Raw genomic sequence first — 20,367 nt, 5'->3', positions numbered from 1 at the left:
AAATAACCTCTCATAACTCATATTTCAGGACTGGGGCTGCATAGCATGCAGCAACAATGAGCGATAGGTTGCCCCCTGTTTTGAATTGCTGCCATTGGAAAACAAAATATTATTTACCCTTCTGGAGTTTTGGGTTATATCAAATGTTTATATTCTAACAAGTTAAGCGGGCAACTGTTCAACCTATGATCCTAATTAAAATTATTGAGAAAGAAAAGTCTAAATAAGTTTCACTTCCGCTTTAAAATTATTATGATTTACACTAGTTAAATTTCCTTAATTATTCTACATAATAGTTTTAGCGAACCACTTTCTCACCATGTGTGAGGGTATTTCTACTTTGTTCTGCGCCAAACAAAAATGTTTGCTCGCCGATGCATATATTGAATATATGAAAAATGTATAATATTTTATGTCCCTCACACACACACACACGTACGTGCAGTGGAAAACATTTTTCATTGTTCCAATGCTGTACGTGTGTACGTGTGCCTTTGTATTGGTGAGCGAGTTGCTATATTCGGCCAGTAGGGGCGCATAAATTGGCACGCCAGCGCCACCTGTTGGGTGCAGGATGCGGCTGCATAAAAATATATCAAAATGGTCATTTATCTATGGCCCCCACCCCGTACATGTGTGTGAGTGTGTGTGTGTGTGTGTGTGTGTGGGTGTGTACGTATTACGCTTCAACTTACCTGTCTTTATCCGATGATTTATAGCCCGTGGAACCTGTGCCATGCGAGAGGAAAGAGAAAGGAAAGAGAAAGAAGATACATATTAGAGTGTGCAATATTCAGGAATATAAATTCCACCCATTATTCTTTGAAGGGTGTGGTTGTGTCCCGCTGCAAAATAGTAGAAATTAGCTGTGAAAATACCGCTGGCAATTTGCAAACAGACAGCTAGACAGAGGGCTATGTACATATGTACATACATATATGAATATATTTTTGAAATGTGAAAAGGACTTATTGATTGCGAGGGACGTGTAAATTCCCAACGAGGTGTTCGCAAATTTTGATGGATATCGAAGGGGTGAAGTGAAGGCTCCCCTTTGGCCAGAGATATATGTGGCACAGTATCGGGTCGCACTTGAGAGATCTGTCAAACGGCATTTGACAACTGGAAGGCAGCTGCAGCAGTCAGTCAGCCAGTCAAATTGACAGCTTGATTGACAACTGAGAAATTGCGATTAGGTGCCTGGGACTCGGGACACAGCCTGAAAAGTGTTTACAGATCACGAGGATGTGGATGGGTAACTGTGTGCAGGAACGGCTCGGATGTCCTTCAGCAATGGCAAAGTTTCGCCCTTGCTCGTTTTGAAAATTGTTTTACAATTGTAAAAAGTTTCACCGCTTTTTGTCTGCGTTTTGATTTCTAATTAGGCAGCGAACTCTGGCTTTAAGCCATCTTCCTCCGCCGAAGGAGAAGAGATGAAAATGTTGGCGCAACTAACAAAAAGCCGGCTGGAAAACCCTTAACCCTTTTGTGTGCGCAGGGGGCAGGATTCAGCGGAGGAAACAGGAAAAGGAGACTGACCGCAGGCGTTGGACGCTAATGAATATTTTATGAGATTTATTTGAGTTTCGAGTTTCAAGCAGTGTGTAGGGAAAAGCAAAAAAAAAGAAAAAATAAAATGAGCCAACACAACACACACAAAGCGCCAAAGAGACGCATCCATCCTGGCAGCCATTTTTTCCGCCATGACCGCGTCCTTCTCGCATTTCAATGCTTTGTGAGCTGGCAAGTTTTTGTGTTTTTGCAATTAGTGTGACAGCGGCCTTGGGGGCTGGTTTCCAGCCAGAATGGGGTGGTGGTGTTGGCTGCTGGGTGGTGAAACAGGCGCCATAATCAAGGAGGAAGTTTTAATTGTCGCGGCCTTGACGGCACTGGCGGTGCAATTAATACGGGCCCGATGATTGTTCGCTTTCTTGTTTTTTTTTTTTTGGGTGCTTTTCCTCCTTTCAACTTACCCTTGAAACAGCATCTCTTGCTCTTGATCGCATAGATACAGAGGCAAACCAGCAAAAGGATGGCGGCCATGCAGCCCCCGGCCACGCCCATTAGATAGCTCATCTCGTAGGGTTCTGTCCGGAAATTCCATTCGATTCGATACACGGATTCGTATTTGTATTCGTATTCGATGTGGTGGAGGGTGGTGGGGTTGATTATGCAAGCATTAAGGGGAATTTTCATTTTCATATGCAAAATATATGTTATGCAATTCATGTATTGCACGTGCGATTGATTTTAATTAAAATCGTTGGGCAGCGATGCGATGATGGGTGGGGGGAATATGTTTAATGAGTTCTCAGTTCGTGTGTTCTTTCAACAATTTACACTATCTTGTTGTAATAAGCAGGGATTAATCACTATTCGGCTAATTAATATGAACTTTGAATGAAATTTTAAGGATATTAAAGTTACTGAACTGAATTACTGAAATTGTTGTTTCTAAGATTCAACATTTGACTTATATCTTTGCATAAAGACTTAATAACAATATTGGTTTATGACTGTGACGATGCTAACATGAAAGTGTTTTGCAGGAATGTATGATATTTTAAGCATTAATTTCTTGATGATTATGTGAATTGAATACATTTTAGTTGAACATGAGTGTAACTTAAATACGTGATGTATGTGATGGGGAGCAGTATGCGGGAAGGGGGTAAAGAAAATCAAAGAAAAGTCTATGCACCTGCAAACGTACCCTCCACAATCAGGTGTATGGCATGACGATCGGTGCCCCGCTCGTTCTCCACCACCAAGTAGTAGGGCCTGGAGTCGTGCTCGTCCGCGTGCAGGATGTGCAGGGTGGACAGGTAGCAGTCCTCCCGAGTGTCCGGCTGCATGTCATCGGCCCGGAAGCGATCTGTGGGGTATGAAATGGGAAATCAGGCAAGTCCTTGTTACTTGTTACCAAATGCGAATTGGCTTTCGTGGGCTAAGTAATTGCACTGGAATTGCACACAATTTGTCGGCGGCCGACATTAATCATTCGATTCGATGGGCTAACTAGCATCGCAAGTGAAAAAAAGGGCCGCGGAGCAAAGGAGAACGGATTGGACGGGAATGCGCTCCGTTTGATTTGTGTCAGTGGCAGTGAGAGCACGCAGGATTACACGCACGAAGGACGAGCAAGGATGGACACGGGCAGACAAGCTGAAAATGAAGAGTAATGCGACTTGCGGACCAAGGACCAGTGTTGCCAAGTCAGATGTTTTCTAGAATAAACGATACCAAATTGAATTCTCACCTGAACTTGTAATTTATTAAATTATATTCTTATAGTTGGATCTCTATCTGTGTCTGTGTTCTATATTTTAATTTGCTCAGAACTTATTTAATATCCTAATACTTTATAAAAAAACTATTGGATTTCTTTGAACTTTGAAATGAACTAACACGAGAAAATGCTGTTTTCTGGAGTAATTTAATTTAAATCTGCAATTTGCAGGTAATCAATAGTTGCCAACAATGGCCAACACTGGCCAGCAAGGATTCAGTTCAAGTTCATGGAGTAGCGAGGGTAGCGGAAGTTAAGGAGGGATGCAGCCGCATCTGGTTGCGGATGTTCATCCCGAAAGAGTTTCAGCTGGAAAATGAGCTGGGTTGTGTGCGCTGGCTGTCTGTTGAAGCTCGGATTACCGTCGGCTGACAGGCGTGGGAAGTCTGCTCGAGGCGCCCCCATCTCGACCACCCATTCTTTGCACCACCCACTTTGCAACAACGGACATGACACTGCCAGTTTCTTGTCCGACTCTGACTCCGCGTGGTCATGTAATTTGTCTTGATTTGCGGAACAATTCTGCGCGAATGTCCCCCCGTCCGCAACCCTTTCTGCGAAGAGGCAGTTAATCTAATGAGCCCTCGAGCGGGCGGAGCCATCGTTCTGCATCCTGTAGAGCGGCGCTAATTGAATTCTGAGTAGGCAAAACTAAGTCCAGCGTCTAATTGCATTACCATTAGCTGACCAATGGGGCGGATGGTAAGCGCTGAGCGGTAACTGCCTATCAAACAAGTATACGCACCGATGCCCGAGCCGGCCTCCAGACGCAGTGATCCCCATTCCCAGGCGACGCGCTGTGGCCGCGGATCCGCACAGACGACCATTGTCAGACTGGCCGCCTCTCCTCGCTTCACGGAGACGGTGTGCAGGGAAGGATGCAGGCGCAGGACCTGCGGGGCACCTGCAACGACAACGGAAACAATGGTGAAAAATGCATAAAGGAGTCGCGCTTAGTCCGGCCAGATGACTTTTTAATTGAGTTGGTGTGGCGCAACGCATTCGCCGAGCCGCACTGCTGAAGATAATTATATAGAGTGGTTAGAGGGTGGAGTTCAAGCAACCAACCACTTTGGACGCTCCAATATGGCATTAGTGGTCTGGGGATCTCGGATAGGCAAGTCATTTGAGACCTTGAATATTTTTATATATACTGATGTGAATTTTAGTTAAATTATTAAAGTAATGTATATATATTAATATGTATATGTATCTATTTCTGAAATATTACTGCCAAGTAATGAGAAACTAGGTCCTTTTTTTGACACTTTGGCACTCTGTCGCTGTTAGTTAGTTAGTTTGTTACACACACATAGACATGTATAAATGTGGCGAGGACTTTTTTCGTGCGCTTGTTTATTTTTGTGCATTTTTTTTGTTCCTGGCTCTGCTAAATTGCTCGTGTCCTTGGTTGGTCATAAATTATGTACGTGCTGTGGTATTCGGCACTAAATTTAAATATTTCTTGCTGTTCTTTTTTTTACAGTTTTCCTTTTTTTCCGAGTTTGCTGTCCAGTTTTTCGCCCTCGGCAGTTGCAGCTCCATTTTTTTTATTCCGCTGGCGCTGCGGTCATAAGTTCATTTTGATTTTGTGTTACGTTTTGGTTTAGTCCGTTGCCCAGTTGCTAGTCGCCGTCCACCGCGAAATTGTATGGTTGCAAGGCGGAGGGAAATGGCAAGGGGTAAAAATGTAGGGAAAGTGGAAAAGCGGGAAAGCGACGAGGAGGTGGCAACGCAAGCGCTTAAAATGTTTCGCAGGCGCTTTCCGGCTGCAGCTTTTAATGGAGTTTTGTTAGTTGTTTTAAGTGTGCATTAGTTGCACGGGAGCCCAGCGAGGGGAGGAATTAAATGAGTAGCCCGAGGAGGAATAGGTTTCGCCTTTTTTTTCTCCCGGTTGCGTTGTCACCTTCTCTGTGGCTATGCTGGTCATCTCCATGACACTGGTTTCCATTCCAGTCCGGGTAAAAAAAGAGAACGAGAAAAAATGACATCGAAAAAAGCAAAGAGAGCTGGGATGCAGATTTATGACCGCAAACATGGTTCGTTCCTTAACCCGCAATACCCTTTCCGGTGGGTCGGTTGGCCATCCCTTCGGCAGTGCCCCTCTGGATTCCAGATCCTCGAGGATTCGATGCGTGTCAGGTGGAAAACATGCAGGTTGCGGCACCAGCCGTGTTGTCGTCATATTTTGTGGCATTGCGGTTTTTATGGCCACACCACACACAGTAAATACAAGCAGTGCAGATAGCGACTTACCCACAACTTGCAACGACACCGGATCGGATATGGCCACCCGCTCCTGGCCATTGATGTAGCTGGTGGCCCGGCACTCGTACTCGCCCTGGTATTCGTAGGTGACGTTGTCGATGACCAATCTGGACTCGGAGCCTCGCTCCACGTACTTGGAACCATGGGCCATTCTGAAAGGAAAGTCGAGAGAGCAAGTATTAACAACTTTTAACAGTATCTAACTTGGTAACAGTTGAAATCCATAGGAAAACTAATTGATTTCCCCCTTTTTGGCGATGCATCGGAGTATTCGATGTACCGATGCAAAAAGCCAGTTGTCCGTGCGGCAATTGATTATGATTATGCGCAACTAATATACGGATTCCATCTGGTCACGGACTTCGGCATGGAGCGCACTTTGCAGGCCGCTCTTTGAGCTGCTCGCAGTCGAGCAAAATGAAACTGATGCATGCAACGGAGGATGCCACATTCCTCCTCCAGACCCCGGCCTTTTCCCATGTGTCCTCATGCTGCTGCAATCCTTGCTTGGCAATATTGAAAATTGCGTATGCGTATGAGTTATTTTTTGGTGCAGGCTGCCCGACTCCGACTAACAGACGGGTGGGCCAAAGAGCTGGCTCACAGAAATATTTGATACATTTTTAATATGAGAAATGCCTTTCAAGCTGCGAAATGCTCTGGGCTCTCAGATTCTTTTGAGGGAGCCGCATAAAGAATGGAAAAAAAGCAGCATTTCAGCCAATACATTCATTCGATGGTGCTTTAAGTGGAAGCAAGGATCTTTAAGGCGGTCCCTGGCAACCGGCAATTAAAGGCAATAAATTAGAAAGCCATTCAAATGCAAATCTGCCAAGTCGAAAAAGTTTGGCAAGCGCTTTTCTTTTTTTCGACTCCAATTCTCGAAGGTCCAGCAAGTGAGAGAGAGCGGCGAAATCACGTAAATCAAAGTGACAGGATTTCGTGTCCTGTGTCGTGTCCTTGGGTACCTCATTTGCAAGCCGCCCGCCCAGCAGTTGCACTTGCAGCTCGGTCGAAGGCCACAAGGACACAAGGACACCACCTGGGAGGAGATTAAGGAGCTGCCGAGCATACGTCGCTCGGCCTGTCAGCGGCTCACTTTGTGGCATTGATTTATTACCCACTGGTTCCAAATGGGCGACTCCCGCTGTTTACCCAACACGGCACGCGCCATTTAATTCGGTGGGTGGCTGTGGGCGCTTGTGTTTGGAGAACATGCGTGGAAATTAGTTTTCAACAATTGACATTTAATTTCTGATAAACACGCGCGCATTCGCTTCATTAAGTCAACACGTCAATGTGTTGCATGTGGCATTCGTTATTAGATGACGACACCTTCGCATAACAACTTCCCATACTCCTTATCCTTCATATATGTCTGTCCGATCACGATCTGGCGTAGCTATGTGTGTTTTATATGCTGCCCCGATTGTCTGGGGGCAAGTGCAAACAAATGGAATCGCAAAAATCACGTACTTACGTGGCAGCGTCAAAGCCCTTGCCTCGGAAAGAGACGCAAATACGCAGCAGAAAGAGAGGGGACGAGCCATAGGCAGTCGGATGGAGGAGTGCTCCGATTTTTTCCCATACAATCTGCCTGCTTTGCATACTAATGCACGACGACATTAACCACGAAAGCAGAAACGGAAGGAGCCTAATCCTGCAGGCATTATAGATGGCTGCTTGCTACCCTAGCTTAATGTGGCTATATACGAACGTTAAGTCTCTTTGCTATCAGCATGGGCTTTGATGAATATCAATTACCCTATAATGATGTTGCGGTGTAGAAAGTTCTAAGCTCGAAGCTTGACTTTTTTTTTGATTTTGTCAGAATACTGATGATTTCTATATCGAAAACGAGTACTTCGAATTACAGGGTAGAACCGCTGCAGCGCTTTCAAAAACAATCCGTGTTGCATGATGTTTTCCTTGTCTCAAACAATTTCCGCTGAGCAGGTAATTAAAATTACGCGAAATAGCATCAGAGTTGTTGAAAAGTGGGCGAGGCTCCTCATATATAGGAAATGTGCAACAGGAAACGTGCTTACGTAAGAAGGAAAGGCTGTTCATACAGGCTTATCCTTGCTACATATACTGGTACTAAATTTAACTATTCATTCCATAAAGTGCTACCATTTCTACAACATATTTATTACAGGGGCATACGCAAAGTGAGCCGCGTTTAATTAGCTCTTCCATTCAGCCGGCTACAAAAACAGGTCCTAAGACTAGTTATCTGAACGGGAAAGTCACGTGTTTAAAGCCAGACCAGTAAAGTTTTTAACGGAACCTAGAAGGCCACCAAAACTGCAACGCAAACTGCCAAGAACTCCAGCGAGGCCAACCTTAAGTTATGCACACAGAGAAAAACTTAAGCCAACTTGACAATGGTAAGTGGGTAACTAGAACTAAATGGCCTGCAATTACTTAGCCTCCATCCTGAACCCAAGAATGTGTATTTTCAGTGTACTTATACGTCGATGGACTCACCTCTGTACCCATTTGAAGGATGGCAGGGGATTACCATCAGCCAGGCACTCAAAGGCTGCAGGACTGAAAAGCGGGGCGGTGGTAAGGCGATCCGGACCAGCTGAAATAATTTTGGGAGGATCTGAAAGGAAGGGGAGAGCGCGGAAGAAAGCAGAGCCAGGTGAAAACTTTGTCCAAGGTAAATAGTAAGATACGTACATTTCACATCCAACTGCACCGACAGCTGCTCAGAGGTGCCCACCGAGTTCTGTGCCTGGCAGGTGTACAATCCGGCATCGCGACGCCCGACGGGACGCAATTGCAGAGTTTCCTGTGGGCAAGAGATTGGAGGTGGAGTGGGATTGGAGGTGGGTTGGATCAGCGGGCAATTTAATACAATTACAAATTTCTGCTACACTTCAGATAAATTCCCAGCGAGGGGGTGACTCTACCCGAAGCAATTTCGGAACAACATAAACAAGCTGGGCGGTAGTATCCGCATCCTTAGCTGCAACTAAGCTAAGCTCACCTGCAAGCTGGCTATCTCGGAGCGACCTGCCCGCCGCCAGACGATGCTGGCCGGCGGATTGGCATCGGCCACGCAGCGCAGGACCAGGGCATCCTTGTCCTCCTCCAAGTCGATTTCCGGTGAGCCAATTAGACGGATGCTCGGCGCGTCTGCGAGAAAAACAGAACACAGGAACACAAAATAGAAACAGAGAAACGGAGACGGAGGCGGAGACGGAGATGGAGACGTTAAACTTGGTTAGGCAAAACAAAAACAGCAATTGAAACTGCAGAAACAGCAATGGCAGCCGAGCAAACAGAGTCAACAAGCCGGGCAAGTCCTGCTCCTGGCCACGTCCTCTGGGACAAGTCAACTCTTGAATTGCTCAGCAAAACAGGAAATTACAGCAAATTGTTGTTAATTTAATTGTTACAGCTTTCTGTCTCCGATTCGGATTTGGATTGTGATTCCACTGCCACTTCTACTCGGTCTCCATGCCTCTTGCTTAGATTGCCTGGCCCTGACTTTAAGCCAAATCGAATGAAGCCACTTTAGTGGCCCGGCGCGCATTCAGGCTGCAGGTGCTGTATCAGAGTTTTGCATATCGTTATCGCAACACTCACATTTCACGTCCAGCCTGGCCTCCACCACCACCGATTTGGCCGTGTAGGACTCGTGGTAGGCGGCACACCGCAGTATATCTCCGTGGCGCTCCCGCATCGCCGACACCTGCACCACCGAGGTGGCCGACCAGGTGCGTGGATTATCCGGCTCGGTGGCATTCATTTGCGGGTGGATGGGCGAGATCTCCTGGTCGCCTGGGGGAGAGAGCAGCAGCAAATGGGAATTAATTAACATTAACAACTGCCGCTGGATAACAACAGCCACTGAGGTAATGCGGCATGCTGCACCCAAAAAAAAAATGTGCTATCAGTCGAATTGAAATAAATATAACAATTAATATTCATTTGGGTTGCTGAAAAAATAAACTATTAATCGTGAAAAAATATGCAATTAGTTTTGTGTGAAAGCAAACATTTATAATTCCCTTTGCCGTGTTTGCCACATAAACCCGCAACATTTCGTTGCGTGTGCTCCCAAGGAATCCACTTACCCAAAAACCATTTGAGGGTGGCCGGCGGATTGCCGTAATGCGAGATGCACTTGACCGTCGCCAGGGCGCCGGCGTCAGCGGTGATGTTGTGTCCCGGCGGCACGTGGACCGCCTCGTATTCGAGCCTCGGCCGCTGTGGCGCCACTGCAAACAGAAGTGAAGTGTCCTTGGCAATTAAGTCTCGAGGATAAACGGTGAATTAAGGGGCATTTTAGCATGTCCCTTCATTCAATCGAACCGAGAATCCGGATGCGAGGCACTTACCACGTACGACAAGGCGCACCGGCTGGCTGGTGAGGGCATCCTGGGTGGTGAAGTCACTGGCCGTCACTTGGCACTCCCATAGTCCGTCGTCAAAGTCCAGTGTGGCGGAGCGGATCCAGAGGGAGCAGTCGCCACCGAGCTGCACCGGCGGCGGATGGAGATCCAGATGCAGCACATTTCCATTGTCGCTCGTCGGCATACGTGAGGCCCATTCGTATTTCTTTGTATAGATGCCAACGGGCTGGGGGTGATGAAATGGATTGGGTTAGTTCCACACACAGAGAAAAATTCAATTATACTAATAGTTAATATTATTAATATTTTCAAAGATTTTTGCGAATGCTGTACATTTGATATAGACAGAATGTTTCCGGTCCTATCAAAGTTGGTATAATACAAACATTTTTTCACTTAGATATTTATCCCCGTGCCGATTGAACAAGGATACAGATTGGATAAGGATGGGGATAAAAACGATGATGGCGTTGAAATGAACTGGGCGTCGTCTACGACATGTTTAGCATGTTTAACTTTTCGATGCAGCCAGGCGTATAATTTGTTCTCCGATTTGGTCAAACATTCATAGACAAATCGGCGAGCCAATGGTGAGGAGGACACACGGTGGTATCCTTGCTCGGAATTCTAACCCCGAAATTCCACCGCCCACCCAACACCCAACTACTATTCACCCAACCACTACGTGTCATTTAACTCCATTTCGAGTCGTCGTTTCAGTCGCTTCTGTCTGTAAATTGGCATTAGTTTGTTTGCTAATTGGAAATTAAATTACAATTAGTGATCTCTGAGCATCGTTCGCATTTAAGTATTTATGGGAACGGGCCGTGCCCCAAAAACCCCCAGAACTGAGCTGCCTAATTGCATTTGGGCTTTTAGTGTTGTCTGACTTGTCCGTGGCATAATGGGTTAAATTAATTGCTACATTGAGCTTGTGCCATGGCATAACAATCGCTTAAAACGAGCATTCAAATGCAGTGAAAGAAAACGAAAGCACATGCAAGTGCATAATCTAATCTCGTCTGTCCTGCCATTTGATATTTAGTGCTTAAATTTGCGCAAGTGGCCACAAATGCATTTTCTTTGTCCCATGCTGATAAAATAACGTGTGACATGCATTCGACCACCTTGAGTTGACTGGCCAGCCAGCATAAATACAGTATCTCTGGTTTATTAAACAGCTTGCGGCTGGCATGCATGTGAAATGTCTGCAGATACTATATGCCATTTAACTCCACTGACCTTAGGCCACAGGGAATAACCAATGGCCGGTCGCCGGGCACCAAAGGGTTAAGTTAAGTTTTGCGGGCTTTGCGGTAACAAAAGATATGAGCTCAATGGGCGACCGAGCTGCCAAAACTGCCTGAAAAACAATTTCAGCATGGGAGATAAAAAATCGAACCGAACAAATATTTGGCTCTGGCCCATTGATGCTGCCATTGCTGCCAAAACATTCTCGAATCGATATTCGTATCGGCATAATTCTCTGCATATTCCAACTTCAAAATGGATACGGCTAGCAACAACTTGGAGGCGAAACTCCGGAGTTTTAGCCTGGGCATCCGCATCGTTGAGCTCGATTTGTTTGCCTGCGAAAAAATGTGCGATGGCCAAAAATTACTTTTATTCAAATGGCTGAGCCTGGTTGTGGATATCATACTCGACTATTCTCCATTTGTGCTTCGAAATTATCGGGAAGTGCACTGCAAGGAAAACACAGATGAGGCATGGATAGAATTGAAAAATGTTCGACATCCTTTGGCTAAATTAGAATGCAGCTCGGCAATGGACAGAGCCGCATCCCCATCTCCTATTTTTATTTGTATTTTATTTTTTTTGGGACAGTCGATTTGGAATGTCGCTTCTTATGATAACTACACGTAGAATGTATGGCCAGAACTATATACCCAAATGGAGGAAATTGGGAAACGTTAAGCACACATAGGAGAAAAGGAGGGAAGTGGAATAAGTATGCAAAAATAAGAAGAATTTTAAATGAAGCCCGAAACAGCAACATCAGCATGTTTGTGTGTGTGCGACGCTCGATGCATGCAAATGCTGTTTGCCTCGTCCTGCGTCCTTCGTCCTTTCGGTTCCTTCAACTTGTTCGAGTGGAGACACAAAGCATGTAAACATTTAAGTATGTGATGCAGAGCGAGAGTTTGCGATGCGCAGCATATGAAAAAGGACATTTGAAATGCTTTCTGATTTTTGTCATACAATGGCGTCGGACTGCCGTCCACAGTCCCAGTGTGCATTTGCATAAGCAACTACCACAGCAAGTGGGGCACGGGAATGGCAGTCACTGCGGGGAGTGGCAAATAAAAGTTATGCTTCAAACGCACACAATTGCCCTGAATAACAAACGGCAACAACATATTCCCTTCGCCGGGAGCTGATCCATAATGAGGCCACTTTGGATTGGTATGCAAGCGAAGTCGTTTGAGATCAACTCAACCCGACCGCGATGGCCATAAAAAATGGTCAGAACACAAATATGATTTATGGGTCGGCAGACATTTTCGATTATATACAATAATAAACACTCAAAAGAAGACCTTCCACTTATAGACCATGAAAAATATTTCGTATTTAAATGCAACCATGCAGCTCAAGTCTTACAAAGTAATTTAATTAATCACTGAGAACAATAAAGCAGAGCTAACAGAGCCATTTGTAGAATTAGTTTAATGGTCTATGATGTTGACAAACAACCAAAAATGCTGCACACATTTAGCTAAAACTTTGTTAAATTTCCAATGGCTTATAAAACTTAATTTGCATGTAACAAAAAAGTAAAGCCCTGGGCTGAAATAAATTGGGATCAGCGCGAAAATGCAGCAAAATGAAATGGCCGCCGTGACAGCATAAGCCAAATCAATTAAAACAAAAAATGTTTTATTTGGCGAGGGATCTACTGCCAAACAACCGACGAGGGCGAAGCGATATTTTGCGCTGTTTGCGCTGGAATAAAGTCCATTTGCCCCCTTACTCCTTTGCTGTCACGCACTTTCGATTAAAAGTTGCGCCGGCCAGTGTTCTAATCAACGGCGAACAATGAAGGGCTGTCTGGGGTGCTGTTCCCATGTCGTGTGACTCCTGACCCTTGGCCCCTTGTCCGCGTCCACGGCCAACTTTTATTATTGACTCGTCCTGGCCAGGGTGTAAATTACATTCGCCACATGTGGAGGCCAAAAGAACAACACTTAATTGAACCGCAGGACGCGCCACGCATATGATATGAGCTTTCTAGCCAGGACACGATGTTGAGCCTGTGTGTGTGTGTGTGTTTCTATGTGTCTCGGTTTACTAGTGTGCGAGCAAAGTTCGGCTGTTTGCGCCTGGGCGAGACTTTTGGCCAAGTTATGAGTTTAATCAAAATGTTTATAAACTGTGGCCATCGATAGATGGGCTCGGTGGGCTGATATAATTACCTTGTTATCCTTTTGCCAGGAGCACGTGCCGCGCTTGTCGATAACTTTGCATGTGAGCAGCGTGTCCTCGGCGGGATTCACCTCCGTGTACTTGGGCTGCTCCGAGAATCGCTGAAATCCCTCGATTCCTGCAAGCAAAAGAAGGGATGGCGAGGTGAGAAAATGGCGGATGGAGAATGGCAAATGGCAAATGGCAAATGGAAAAAGTGGAATGCTGGGTCTGCCATTTACATAAACTACTTCCGCCGAGGGTTCCGTTTCCGGTTCAGACCGCTGCGCATGTAAGTATGCTACCGTTTCGTAACCCTTCTATAAAATCGCTGCCTGCATTTGTCACGCCCTCACACCAATGCAGTGTCCTGCCTCCCCACACCCATACATCCTCACACTTATACACACCCAAACCGACACGCGGGTAATTATGAACGCTTCACAGAATGGCGGCCATTTGCTTATCTTCACACCCCTCATCCCACAGATATGCATGTTTTTGTGTGTGTGCGCTCGTTTCTTTCATTATCATTTGGCCGCTTTCTCCGCACTTTTTTTATTTTATTTTTGTTCGCGCTACGGAGAATTTATGTTAATTGCTGGCATGTTGAATATTTTCTCCGCACTTGCACTCAATTACACCAATTACAGGTTGAAAATTACACGCGCTGCTTGCTCAAGATAATGGATGTGGGCTCTGTGGGCCGTGGGGGGCGTGAAGGGCGCGTAGGGCGTGGTCCACAAGTTTGGGTTGCCTAATGATAAGGGAGCTGTACGTCAGAGCCTGCTGAGAAATTCCACTTGCTTAAAAGCACCGACAATTACTCAAGAGCGGAAGGCTTATTAGAAGAGAATGCTGTCCTTGAATTCATCCTTGAGAGCTCACGTTTTAATATCTTATAGTTGTTAATTGGGAAACCTTTCCAGAATTTATCCATTAAACTTTGCTTTTGCACCTATGGAACTGGTATTTTCCCCATTATTATTTAAAGAGCTTAAATCAAATTAAACACATAATAACCATTTCATTTAACTAATAGAAATATCCTGCTCTCTGCGAGAAATTCAGTCACTTGGTCAGCAGGTCGATATCAAGAGGTCAAGGATTAATTGAAGCCTTTTGGCTCTTTAATTGCTGTTTGCGTAGCCAATCCGCACTTGTCATCGCTCACAATGGGCCAACGTCGCTTTTCAGCTTTTGTTTGGCTGTCAACTTGCGCTTTTCCTGCGTGTTTGGGGCGATTTCCCGCTAGGCGGCTGTGCATAGGTATGGGTATAAAAAATACGTTTGGTCTTATTGCGTGCGTTGGCCACACGTGACTGCCGTTAGTCCGCCGAGCTTCCGTCTCTTCCGACGGCTGTTTCACTCGCCAAATGCCACGCAAACTGGGCAAAAATATATATGTGTATGTATGTACCTATAAAATGGGTGCATGGAAACATTCGCTCACGCAATGATTTATTACGCGTGATTGGCGTGATTGCCACTTTGCTGCTTTATTTCTGGCTGCCCCGTCGGTGTCGCTGGTTCCGCTTTTTTATCGCGTTTGGTATAAATGGGCTTTGTATTTCAATTATACAGCAGAGTTATCCAACATTTGCACTGCCTTTTAGGGGTGGCTACTTTATGCGGGGACCTGACTTTTAAAACTTGTAGGGGAATTCCGGCTGGTCTGCTTAATTTCTGCGTGACCAAACAAAAGTCGGCCCACTTAATTGAAACGCATTGGAATGCAAAGATTTGCTCCGCCGGAAAACCACTGGCAAACAAAAATAAAGCGATGCCGCAACAGCGAAAGTAAATAAAACACAGTGAAACCGCCGGGAGGCTATTTGCAGGGCAAATAAAAATATTAAAAATAAATAAGCAGTAGCAACGAAATTTGAGCCTCGCCTGAGAGCCGTAAAGGAAAAGTGCCGCCCCAGCTGCGCTCGTCGTCGTCCTCTCAGGCAAGGCAAATAGACAAGGATCCGGATTCCGGAGCCAGCTGCGATTGCAGTTTTAGCTGCCCGGACTGTTCGCTCCACTTTTCCGGGTCCGGGTGTGGGTTTTGGGCTTGGGTTCGGGTAGGAGTACGAGCACGAGCCCTCGGATCCGGGGCTTCAAGTGCGTGCCGCTGAGTGCTGCTTATAGGATTGTTTCAGCTCCTGCTGCACGGCTCGTGCCGTGAAGTGCCGTTGTTGTTTAGCCTGTTCCCTGTTCGTCCTGTTAGTCTTCTCTGTCTCTCTCTCTCTCTCCCTCTCCCTCCTACTCGGTCCATGTTTTAAGGGCTTTACGTGCCTGTGCACAGCCAGGAAGGATAACAATTACTCTAGTGGCATGTCCACCATCTAGTGTCCCTCTAACTGCTGATTCTTCCCAAAGATACCCTGCATGGGCAGCTGGAAAATGGCATAATTGGTAAAAGCAAAAGTTTTTAAATTGAATCATTGGTCCCGATACCTTTTTGTACAGATATACCTCTATTAAGAGAGCTTTTGAAAGACGAAAGAACCTATTTAAGACTTTGAAAACAAGCGAATCAACCATATTGCTTCACAGGGTATCCTTACGACAGTGCAATTCGGTATTCATTAGAATCGCTTGTTTTCAATTGTGTAGCGGTTAAATAAAAGCCTGTTTAAATACAATTTTGTGTTATTTTTTTCGCCTCCCTTGTGCGCTGCGTATGCCGGTCTGAATTTATAGTTCCACCCACTGCCCACCGTCCAGTTTCCACTTTTCCGGCTCTTGGCGCTCTCCAATATGTCAGACGCACATTTTGGTGAACCGCCCCCATCTGAACCACCGTTCCCATCCCCATCCCCATCCCCATCCCTCTTCCGCACCCCCACCAGCTGTCCGCATCCGCATCCCCATCCCTCAAGCTGTCTAGTGCCGAGCTGCTCTTGCTGTGCTGCTGCTGTTTACTTTTGATGATGCATTGCAGCGTAATAATTTCACGTAGACGTCCACGGCACGCAACAAACGACAAATGGCCAGGGGAACACTACACTGGTAGAAAACTACTTTCTAGTTTTAGGACACATTTCTTCAATCGATAATAAATGTATTTTTATATCTATTTTGGGCAAACTGGATGAGTTCTTGCAAAACATCTTCTAGTTCTCTAGAATTACAGTTCCCGGAATTCTAAACTTTACGGCTGACTTGGAAGTGTAGGAGCAAAAAAAAAAATTTCAAATGGGTCAACTGGTCGCGGCCCGGGCTCTTAGCATCTGGTCAGTTATAAAATGCTGTTTGGGCTCTTCAGCTGCCGGCCCACAGCGACATTACTCATACGCAACGTGGCGCGGGGATTTCTCTTCCCAGCAGTTTAACATGCCAAGACCATAAGGAAACAGGCGGGAATTTAAGGATATTCCCAGCGGCAGTCAAGGTGCTTCGTGCCCCACTCACACACTTACGCGCACCACACCCTCTCTCACACACACGGGACACCAAAGTCTCCATTCACCTCACACACTTCGGCTTTGTCGGCAATCAATGAAAGCAATTTGTGAATCTCTTGTGCAATTCGGCGACATACAAACGAGCTCAAGGACACCCACACACAAGCACAAGCAGAAATACAAATACAAGCACCCGGGAGGATATCCCGGGAAAGGTATTGGCAGTTGCGATGAAAAATCTTGTATGCAAATCAAATATGCAAGATGATTTGTAAAATTTTTCCAAATGTATTATATATAAAACCCAGCAAAGGAGAAGAATCCCCCGCAGCAGCCGCAACAACAGGATTCTCCGGCTTAAACTTTTTAAACCTGTTCCGCATCATCGACCCATCCGCAGCTTCCTATCCCTCGTAGGTGCTAAGCAAACATGCAAGCTGTGAGGATTATAAAAAGTAGCAAAGAAAGGCGACAGGATGAGGAGGCGAAAAAGGATAGCCCCGACAAACAGCCACCCAAAAAAAAGGAAACAAAAAATGAGAAAAAAATAAAGGCAACAAACAAATCCCCCCATTCCACACACACTTAGTCAGATCCCATTTCTTTGCCTCGCATGTTCGCATGTGCTAAGCTTTTTGTAGCTGCCTCAAAACTCCTGCCACCCACTTTCCGCTCCCCATCCGACCGCCTACTTAGGCATAATGATATATTTAGCTTGCCAAGTGATTGTTATTTGATATTCAACAGATTTCTGCTCTTTGCCTTTCTGGATGGGCCACGCCCTGCAATGGTTAAATCGATGCGTGCTTGTATTATTTCATGAGTTTGCAAGCATCTATAACAACGATTCAGGTTCCTCTCGGCCAACGTTGCGAATGCGTAATGTCAGGCGCCAATTGACCAGTCAGCTGCATACGAAAGGTGATTTGTAAACTGACAAAATAGCCAACTTACCCCGGAATTTCGGATAGACAATGGATGGCACGTTTTGTCGCTTATATTTTTCCATATTTTCATAGCTCATTGATTGCCGAGCGAAATGGCTTGGAACGGTTCAACCTGCTTACCCTTGTCCCATTTTTGCCACTTTCCCACTTCTCGCCCAGCTTTCATACTTTCCTTGTTGTTTGACACTCGAAGTTTATGCATTTATTTGTAGCAGGCCGTCGAGCTGCTGAGTTTGCCCGAGTCGTTGATTTATTGTATTGTACTCGCTGCCATTGTAATATTTGTGTCTGAGTGGACCACTTGAGTGGTGTGGGTATGTTGCGTGTGCGGATTCATATGGCAGTCAAGTGGCCACTCGAGTTTATGTATGTAATTTTTATATAATTCCTACGACCGCCTTCAACTGCAGTCGCCGCAAAGTTTCATTTGCTTTTATGGCCCACTTAGCACCATTAATGTCTATGGCCATCGATCACGAAACTATGGATTGCGTTTTAAATCCAGAAAGGGACCGAAAGCGAAATTGGTAGCCACATATTTTGCCTTGGCACAGCACTAAGCCCTCTCGCTTGGCTCACTAAATATGCAAAAAGGGGTTTTCCACGGCAGGCTTTGGCTGTCGCATGCGAGGCAATTAGAAGCGGAAAGCCAAAACGAAGGGGTCAGCAGGCAAAGGAGGAGGACTGGACTGTGGGCCAGGATCAGGATCGGTTGATAAAACCCCAACGGAATTGTGACAAATACGCGGCAGTAACAATTCATTTAGATAAATCAGGCAGAGCCAGACAAATGAAGCCATTACCAGAGAGACGGCCCTGCCATTCGTGACCTGTTCGAGTGCCATAAATAAGTCATTTAAAAATAGGCCTAGGCCAAGTTCTGGTTTTGGCCAGGCCAACAGTATTGCAGCACCAGCAATCAGGGCTGCCATTTAGCCAACTGTTTATGCCCGTGACAAACAATGCCACTCAATTTCCGGGCCTAGGCAACCCTTGTGCTGACAAACGATGTTGCTTATTAATTAAACTGATTAAATTGCACGTTGCGTGCGGCTGGCACTTTCATTGATTGGCCACCGATCACATTTGGACAGGGAAAATTTCCTTGGCCAGAACCAGCACTTTGTCCCAATTAATAACGCCTGCCAAAGTTGGAGTGTTGATAATCACAGTCGTCGTAATAATAATAATAATCATAATCAAGCCAAAGGCAATCGCAAATTGAATTATTTCATTAGGTGCCGAGTGTGGCTGATGTTTGACCTGACTGCTGATTGAGTGCCTGACTGACGGATTGACTGATTGATTGATTAGATTTAGACGCAGCAGTTTGGGCCAGCTGATCTCATGAGTATCCTCGTGCAGCAAGATGGCTCAGTTAGCTGGCTGCACTCTATTATACTAACTGGTTGCATAAAATGTGTCCCATCCGGAACAACCAACCATCCATTTTGCATTTTGCCAGGACTTGAGCACGTTGTTCCCATCCTTCAGCTACCCCATGGTGGAGTACGCCTGCTCCTCCTCCATCCCGCAGCTGTTCACTTTGTTGCTCGTCTTTTGCAGGCACTTAATGTGCTGCTCCACCCACCCAGCCCACTATCTCTGTTTCAGCGATGGAAAACAATGCAGTGGGTACATGGCACATGGAATGACAAGCAGACACAGGCGAATTTCAGCACGGAAGCGGAAGTCATTGTTGTCGCACAAAGGCGAACGCGTCGCAATTATAATAATTTTGATTGCACGCCGTCAGCCCGCCAGCTTGTTATGGTGGTTGCTGGTGCAGTGGTGCAGGATCCAGCCTGAATTATGCAGCACGCCAGGCGGGGGCGACGGGCAGGACCTCCCAGGGATGAGGGGCACACGTGCCTCACTTTTGTACTTCCCCGTCGCTTTTATGGTTCTTTTTTAATTACGAGTGCTGCTAGACAACGTCTGATGGGAGTGAAGAAAAAAGAAATCAGGATCTGTGGTGTGAGGTGAATTGAGCCACTCTCGGAGGCACCATCATCATCAGCAGCATCATCAGCAGCGAAGTCTTCTTCAGATGCCTGGCCATCTCCCGTTTGTTGGCAATACCCAACTAATTAGCTACACAAATAAGCAATTAACTGGAAGAGGGGGCTGTTGGTGGTCACTTAATTACACAAATTATTTGCCACAAAAACCTCAAACTCAAAAGCTCCTACTCGAGTGCACTCAAGGACATGCAGCTAACAAAGCAGTCTAGCTGTAATAAGGAGCTATGAATGTGTGAGATCCTGCTTAAGTGGGCAGCAGCGGTGTGTATGTGTGTGCATGTACGGACGACTTGGTCCTTGGTCAGCAGTTTGACCATCAGAAAGAAAGGAAAACAATTTTCTTGAAAGCTTTGATTTGACTAAGTAAACTGGAAAATCCCGGAGAGCCACAGATAACGAAAGGAGCAAAGGCGGGAAAAGGATACAGCAAAAGGGAGACAACTATCATTTGCTTTTAATTTGACTCGAGGGCGTAATTAAAGAAAAATGCCAAGCCAAGCCAAAGTCCTTTGATTGTCGGCCCGGGGCATCCAGTGCCTCCCTGCCAGCTTCTTCTCGGCTGGAAATGCAAATCAGTTCAGAACTGGATCCACTCCCTGCCAGAGGAACAAACACGGAACAGAGATGGATTTGGCAGGAGGGCGAGGCCAA

General features: G+C 45.9%; 1 protein-coding gene and 1 long non-coding RNA gene across 11 annotated transcripts in view; one reads left to right on the top strand and one right to left on the bottom strand.

Moving 5' to 3' along the window:
- The window catches only part of LOC117144847 (kin of IRRE-like protein 1), a 70,376-nt gene that overhangs the window by 24,924 nt on the left and 25,085 nt on the right, over positions 1-20,367 (bottom strand). For 5 of the 6 annotated variants that reach the window (XM_033310244.1, XM_033310246.1, XM_033310247.1 and 2 more), the window contains exons 2-13: positions 13,362-13,489; positions 9,913-10,153; positions 9,649-9,792; positions 9,158-9,352; positions 8,556-8,704; positions 8,246-8,357; positions 8,048-8,168; positions 5,546-5,709; positions 4,035-4,193; positions 2,702-2,875; positions 1,974-2,087; positions 696-729 (exon numbers count right to left, since the gene is read on the bottom strand). In XM_033310244.1, coding sequence (XP_033166135.1) covers positions 696-729; positions 1,974-2,087; positions 2,702-2,875; positions 4,035-4,193; positions 5,546-5,709; positions 8,048-8,168; positions 8,246-8,357; positions 8,556-8,704; positions 9,158-9,352; positions 9,649-9,792; positions 9,913-10,153; positions 13,362-13,489 — 1,735 coding nt within the window. The remainder of the gene's footprint in view (positions 1-695; positions 730-1,973; positions 2,088-2,701; positions 2,876-4,034; positions 4,194-5,545; positions 5,710-8,047; positions 8,169-8,245; positions 8,358-8,555; positions 8,705-9,157; positions 9,353-9,648; positions 9,793-9,912; positions 10,154-13,361; positions 13,490-20,367) is intronic. The other variant, XM_033310245.1, reaches the window with a different exon arrangement.
- LOC117144850 lies at positions 7,762-9,543 on the top strand. Of its 5 annotated transcripts, XR_004459672.1 has the most exons (4): positions 7,767-7,947; positions 8,023-8,207; positions 8,271-8,394; positions 8,450-9,539. It is a non-coding gene; the product is annotated as an uncharacterized LOC117144850 (long non-coding RNA). The 5 variants fall into 5 exon arrangements; XR_004459674.1 differs by having other exon boundaries at positions 7,762-7,947; positions 8,008-8,394; positions 8,450-9,543; XR_004459673.1 differs by having other exon boundaries at positions 7,765-7,947; positions 8,023-8,377.

This window comes from Drosophila mauritiana, chromosome 3R, assembly GCF_004382145.1.
Source record: "Drosophila mauritiana strain mau12 chromosome 3R, ASM438214v1, whole genome shotgun sequence".
Classification (NCBI taxonomy): domain Eukaryota; kingdom Metazoa; phylum Arthropoda; class Insecta; order Diptera; family Drosophilidae; genus Drosophila; species Drosophila mauritiana.
The sequence above is the reverse complement of the archived record's forward strand: the minus strand, read 5'-3'. Positions and strand labels throughout refer to the sequence as shown.